The 7,165-nt window shown below is 54.0% G+C and overlaps 1 protein-coding gene across 1 annotated transcript; it reads left to right on the top strand.

Moving 5' to 3' along the window:
- Window positions 1-4,980: 4,980 nt before the first annotated feature.
- Window positions 4,981-5,975, top strand: LOC136532554 (uncharacterized mitochondrial protein AtMg00810-like). The gene is made up of 2 exons (XM_066525136.1): window positions 4,981-5,135; window positions 5,225-5,975. The coding sequence occupies exons 1-2, from the start codon at window positions 4,981-4,983 to the stop codon at window positions 5,973-5,975; spliced, it is 906 nt and encodes a 301-aa protein (XP_066381233.1).
- Window positions 5,976-7,165: the final 1,190 nt, after the last annotated feature.

The raw sequence follows: 7,165 nt of genomic DNA on the forward strand, positions 1-7,165 counted from the left end.
GAGTCCTCCAGAAGCTCCATTAGAGGGGGACAAAAAGAACCTGTCAAGATATCTTGGACAGAACTTTTTTTAGTAGAAACTATCAAAATTTTCTCTCTTTGTTTCCTACAGGCATAAAATATGACAAGCACTCTCAGAAATTTTGCTCGGCATTGAGCCCTCTTCCTATATAAGGTGGCATTCTAGCGGCGTGTTGGCAGGGCACTGAAGCAACCTGGATGGCGATGGCAGAAGAAGCCGTGAATGAGATCAATTGCAAGCTGGATGTCATCCTCGGCCTCATTGGTGGGTTATAGTAGTGGTACTACAGCATTGATGCGCGTGTGGCGGATCTCACCCACGGACTTGGGGATCTCACGTAGCGCATCCAGATCCTAGACAATTCCCCGCTCCTAACTACCATAGCCCTGATGCATCAGGAAGAGGGGCAGGCCTAGGGCCACCACATCGAAACTCGAAACAAGTTACTAGCTAGGGGATGTGGTGCAGATAGTAGGCATGTACAAAAACAAGTTTCAACGGCTTCTGCTTTGAAGCCAACCTAGGCCACATAAGAATGAAGCTAAACGGTTTCAAACCCTAGGGATGGATAGTTTCCAATAGTCTAGCCATTATTTGGAGCCATCCTAGCTTTAAGCCAGCTAATGTTTAGCTCGGGTTGTTTGGATCATCTAGCTAATCGGTGTTTATTTACGATGTTGCCTTTTCTTTTGTTGAACCCGATGTGGTCACGGAAAAACAGAGGGACAATTTCATCTTTAACCATGCTTTAGCTGGGTTGGAACAACTAAAGAAATTGCGTACATTTGCGGCTCCAACTAAAGTTCAGCGATGGATGTGAACTTTTAAGATTTATCTTTTTTAGCACATCCTTTAAAGATTAACATGGAGCCTCCAATTAGTAATTACTCAAAGATGATATGAGGTTCTTACTATCTGTTATGTTTTTCCCACTGCATCAGATTGATTGCAACAATTTAATTTGTATCTGAATTATAAGCTGGATGACATCAATCTGCAATGCAAAACATCCCCCCGCCTCCTGGACATCTCACTTCAAAATCAGCCCATAAGTACAGAATTATGGAGCAGAAATGCACATAATCGAGCAATTGACATCAACAGTATGTTAGATAATCCAGGCTCACTTCAGCTCCTAGTTTCTCTCCGGCTGTTAGACAATAACTGAACTCGGTCTTAGCCAAGCCGAGTGTGTTATGTACAGCCTGATGCATGCTGCGTTCATGCAGAGGCTCTCCTTGTTTCTAGCTCTAGTGGCCATCAGCGTGCATTGCGTTCTCGTTTGTGGGATGGCACGGACCAGTCGGAGGTCGTGGCGTGCGCGTGGTAGAAGTAGTGGCGACCTGCATACTCCAGTCGTGGGATGGCACGGCAATGGCGGAGCGTGGAGGTCGCAGCGTCGCGGCCGTTCGTGGCTACATTGTAGCATTGTAATTTGTCTACTTAAGTTGCAATACAGAGTCAGAAAAGCTGCGCTAGTTGCGGCACCAAATTGCGAGTGTCTTCCACTGCTCTTGTGTGCGTTCTCTGAATTACAATGCATTGTCTTTCCTCTCCGGCGGTGGGCGACGGCGTGTGAGAGACTACAAGTGGTACCAGAGCTGTAAGAGAAGGGACCTAGCGTGTCGCGATGGGGTCATCGAAGGAGAAAGGCGGTGGCTCGGGCAACAAGTCTCCAAGGCGTTCGCTTTCCCCAAGCCGTTCACCGACGTGCCGTTCGCGGACTCGCGGCGCATGCCGTTCGCGAACGCGACGCCGGGAGGGCGTCGTCGAGCGCATCGTCTGGGAGACGAACGGCTCCGGCAACTGGCCACAGCTCACGAAGACAAACTACGACACATGGTCGCTGCTCAAGAAGCTAAAGATGCAATCGCGCAACCTCTGGGATGCGATCGAGGACGAGGACGTTGACTTCCACAACGATCGCTCTGCGCTGGAAGCAATCTGCTCCGGCATGCCCTAGGAGATGGTGCCCACTTTGGCGACGAAGGCATCGGCCAAGGAGGCGTGGGAGGCGATCCAGACAATGCGCATCGGCGACGATCAGGTGCGCAAGTCGATGGCACAAAGTCTCTGTGCGGAGTACGAGCAGATTTCGTTCCGTGATGATGAGTCCATCGAGGATTTCGCCCTGCGCCTGTCTAATCTTGTGCAGCGGTTGGCGATTCTCGGCGATCCGGAGCCAGAGCCAAAGGTGGTTGCCAAGTACCTGCATGTCGCCTGACTGAGGTACATGCAGCTGGTGATCTCCATCAAGATGCTCCTCAACATCAACGAGCTCTCGATCGAGGAGGTCACTGGGAGACTCAAGGCCGCGGACGATGGGCACGACCTCGGAGGAGGTGCGGGCTCTTCCACGACGCGCCTCAACCACACGGAGGAGGAGCTGGTGGCGCGGGTGGTGTCCCAGCTGCAGCTCTCAAGCGAGGGCGCATCCGGAGGCGGACGGCCACCATCATCCAAACAGAGGCGCGGCCGTGGCAACGACTCGCCCAAACGCGGAGGAAGCGGTGGTGGCTCCAAGCCATCCGCCGGCGGCGACGGGAAGAAGAAGAAGATCACCGGCGACGAGTGCGCGTACTGCAGCAAAATGGGCCACTGGGCTCGCGAATGTCACAAGAAGAAACGCGATGAGGCGGCGCACGCAGCGCAGGCGGAGGAAGAGACCGAGGCGGCGCTCAACCTTGGCATGACGTCGCTCAAGGTGGAGGCGGTGACGGAGGAGTTGCTCGTTCCACTAGGGAACGAAGGGAGTACCACGTGCACGTGGTGGGTTCTCGAGGAGGACGACCTCGAACCCACACCGATCGTGGCTCACGCTGTGTGGTGGGATCTCACGGAGGAGGACTCCACTCCAGCGCCATTTGCGGCTGTGGCCGCGGCCATTGTCACCACGCCAACAGGGAGTGTTCAGGCTCCCATCCACATCAATGAGGACAAACTGTTTGTGCAGCTCGGCGAGAAGAGCGAAGGGGGCAGCACTCGCTGGATCCTCGACACAGTGGCAACAAACCACATGACCGGCGAGCGCTCCATCTTCTCCGAGCTCGACATTGGCGTGCGCGGGACTGTCCGTTTCGAGGACGGCTCGGTCGTGGCCATCCAGGGTCGTGGCACCATCCTCTTTAGGCTCAAGAGCGGGGAACACTAGGAGCTGTCCAGGGTGTACTACATCCCAAAGCTGACGATGAACATTGTCAGCCTCGGCCAGCTCGACGACGACGAGTACAAGATCCTCATTGAACACGATGTTCTAAGGATTTGGGGTCAGCGACGGTGGCTGCTGGCCAAGGTATCGCGCTCGCCGAGTCGCTTGTACATCCTCACTCTGGCCATAGATAGGCCGGTGTGTCTCGCCGCGCGTAGCTCCGAGGTGGCCTGGCAGTGGCACGCCAGGTTCGGACACCTCGGATTCCATGGGCTGAAGGCGCTGTCCAAGGGGCAGATGGTGCGAGGGTTGCCACCGATCGACCATGTCGAGCAAATCTGCGACAGCTATTTGGCAGGCAAACAGTGGCGGCAACCGTTCCCGACGACGTCCAAGTACCGTGCCGCTCACCCGCTCTAGTTGGTTCACGTCGATGTGTGCGGGCCGATCACGCCGGAGACGGCTGATGGAAAGAAGCTGTTCCTCCTTGTCATCGACGACAAGAGTCGCTATATGTGGCTAGTGTTGTTGAGCTCCAAGGATCAAGCCGGTGACACGATCCAACGTCTCCAAGCTCGTGTCGAAGTTGAGGCGGGGAGGAAGCTGGGCACGCTGCGCACTGATCGTGGTGGGGAGTTCACATCACGCACGTTCATGGAGTATTGCGCTGAGAAAGGGGTGCAATGACACCTCACTATGCCCTATACGCCCTAGCAGAATGGGGTGGTTGAACGACGCAGCCAAACCATGCTTGGCATGGCGCGGAGCATGCTCAAGGCGATGCGTGTGCCCTGCCGGTTTTGGGGAGAGGCGGTGCTGATGGCGGTCTTCATCTTGAACCGATCACCAACAAGGAGCATCGAGGGCATGACACCACACAAAGCTTGGTATGGTGCTAAGCCACCTGTACATTTCTTCCGTACTTTTGGCTGTGTTGCCCATGTCAAGGTGGCCGGCGATCACCAGAAGAAACTCGATGACCGGAGCACCCTGATGGTGTTCATCGGATATGAACCGGGAAGCAAGGCGTATAGGTTCTATAACCCGGGCACTGGGCACGCACACATCTTGTGCGACATGGTGTTCGATGAAGGACATCCATGGGACTGGAACGCCGACGTCGACGATGCATGCCCGGAGGACACCGAGCCATTCCACGTCGAGTACATGATGGCGGTGGATCGCCATGGCACACTGACGGTGGAGCAGGAGGATGTTGCGGAGGACATCCAAGTTGGGGGGAGCCCAGCGCAGTCGGATGTAGCACTGGCAACGCTTGGCACGCCAACAGCGGTAGCTACCATGAGCTCGCTAGTAGGCGCACATAGTGGTAGGGGTGGCGCATCATTGGCACCTGCTTCTACTTCACTAGGCTCAGCTGTGGAGTTCGCATCCCCTCCATCCGGTGATCTAGACCTCGACGTCGATCATGATGATGCACCTTTTCGGTTCCGGAAGCTGGACAACGTCGTGGGGCCGGCAGAAATCCTGGGTCTGGCGAAACGGGATTTCGAGGTGGATGAGGACCTGGTCCTAGCTATTGGAGAGGAGCCAGCCACTTTTGAGGAAGCATGGCGCGAGGAGTTCTGGCGGAAGGCCATGATGGAGGAGATGGCCTCGATCGAGCAGAACAAGACATGGAAGCTCGTGAACCTTCCTCATGGTCACTGGCCCATCGGACTCAAGTGGTGTTCAAAGTGAAGCGTGATGAGACGGGCGCCATCGTCAAGCACAAAGCCTGCCTTGTCACAAAGGGATACGTGCAACAAGAAGGCATCGACTTTGATGAAGTGTTCGTGCCAGTTGCCCGGATGGAGTCGATCCGGATGTTGCTCACCGTGGCGGCACAGGAGGGCTGGCTTGTCCATCACATGGATGTTAAGTCAGCGTTCCCCAATGGCAAGCTGAAGGAGGAGGTTTATGTCTGGCAACCGCCGGGTTTGTCACTGCAGGGCACGAAGGGAAGGTGCTAAAGCTGCAAAAGGCGTTGTACGGGCTGCGACAAGCGCCATGCGTGTGGAACACAAAGCTCGATGGCAGTCTGCGCAATCTTAGTTTCAAATGGTGGGCTAGCGAGCACGACATGTATATGCAAGGCTCGGCGAAGTTGCACGTGGTGGTGGGCATCTATGTAGACGATCTTATCATCACTGGCATGAACCCAGCGGACATCGGCGCGTTCAAGGAGGAGATGTGCCGGCTCTTCTGGATGAGTGATCTTGGTTTGCTCTCGTATTATCTCAGGATTGAGGTGAAGAAAGGCCAAAACACGATCACGCTAGGGCAGGCGGTGTATGTGAAGAAGCTTCTAGAGAAGGCAGGCATGATGGCCTGCAAGCCCATCTCAACGCCGATGGAGGTGCGCCTCAAGCTCTCGACCAAAAGCACAACGCCAGAGGTCGACGTGACCATGTACCGTAGCCTAGTCGGCAGCCTACGGTATCTAGTTCACACGAGTCCTGACATTGCCTTTGTTGTGGGCTATGTCAGCCACTTCATGGAGAAGCCTTGGCAAGAGCATCTGGTTGCTGTCAAGCACCTGTTGCGCTACATCACAGGCACGGTGGATTATGGCATCGTCTACTCCAAGCTGCTGAGTGGTGACAACAGGCTAATGAGCTACAGTGATAGTGATTGGGGGGGAGATGCTGATGAATGGAGGAGCACTGCAGGCATGATCTTCTTCCTAGGGAGGCTGCCAGTCACTTGGCAGTATCAGAAGCAGAAATTGGTGGCCTTGTCCACCTATGAAGCGGAGTACGTGGCTGGTGTGGCAGGGGCATGCCAGGCCATGTGGCTAATCTAGCTGCTAGGAGACATCACTGGGAAAGAAGTCCAGTAGCCTATTCTGAAGATGGACAATCAATCCGCAATCGCCCTGAGCAAGAATCCCGTCCTACATGATCGCAGTAAGCACATTGACACAAAATTTCAATTCATTCGTGACTGCGTGGACAGCGGGAGGATCTGTGTGGATTATGTGAGCACCTAGGAGCAGCTCGCTGACATCCTGATGAAGTCGTTGGGGCATGTGAGGTTCTATGAACTTTGTGATATGATCGGCATCGTCAACCTGAAGAATTGAGCATGAATTAGGGGGAGATTGTTAGATAATCCAGGCTCACTTCAGCTCCTAGTTTCTCTCCGGCTATTAGACAATAACTAAACTCAGTCTTAGCCAAGTCGAGTGTGTTATGTATAGCCTTATGCATGCTGTGTTCATGCAGAGGCTCTCCTTGTTTCTAGCTCTAGTGGTGATCAGCGCGCATTGCGTTCTCGTCTGTGGGAAGGCACGGACCAGTCGGAGGTCGTGGCGTGCGCGTGGTAGAAGTAGTGGCGACCTGCATACTCTAGTCATGGGATGGCACGACAATGGTGGAGCATGGAGGTCGCAGCGTCATGGTCGTTCATGGCTACATTGTAGCATTGTAATTTGTCTACTTAAGTTGCAATACAGAGTCAGAAAAGCTACGCTAGTTGCGGCACCAAATTGCGAGTGTCTTCCACTGCTCTTGTGTGCGTTCTCTGAATTACAGTGCATTGTCTTTCCTCTTTGGCGGCCGGCGATGGCGTGTGAGAGACTACACAGTACACATGAGTGGCTACAATTTGTAGCAATGGATATACCCCGCTTTCTGAATTTTTACCATTCGTACTCCGGTTTTGGAGTTTCCATCCAACAAGTGCTGCAGTGCATGAGTAATAATAAGCAAAAGAAAAAAATATGCTACCTCGGATTCATCCTTCCCCTCCAAGAGACTCCAAACTTTGGAAGGCCTCAACTAGAACTAGAACTAGAGCTTGAGCAACCTGGCACGTTCGTGGACATGGCGTTCCCATCTTCTCTAGCGAACTGTGCCGGTGCCACCTTGAGAGTGCTCGATGAGTCCTACACAAGTGTGCGTAGTCTAGCTTGTCAAGTCTGGCGCCACCTCCGTCTCGGCCGTCTAGGCGAACGTGAAGCCTATGCCTGAAGCATTGGTGATCAACGTCGAT

Source organism: Miscanthus floridulus, unplaced genomic scaffold (genome assembly GCF_019320115.1).
Source record: "Miscanthus floridulus cultivar M001 unplaced genomic scaffold, ASM1932011v1 fs_658_1_2, whole genome shotgun sequence".
Taxonomy (NCBI): domain Eukaryota; kingdom Viridiplantae; phylum Streptophyta; class Magnoliopsida; order Poales; family Poaceae; genus Miscanthus; species Miscanthus floridulus.

What these genes read in the sequence shown, in the direction of transcription:
- LOC136532554 (XM_066525136.1), top strand. Translation starts at nt 4,981, where the DNA reads ATGGAGTCGATCCGGATGTTGCTCACCGTGGCGGCACAGGAGGGCTGG. An exon ending in CTGCAGGGCACGAAGGGAAG is followed by an intron (nt 5,136 to 5,224) that starts GTGCTAAAGCTG and finishes GCGCAATCTTAG; the next exon opens with TTTCAAATGGTGGGCTAGCG.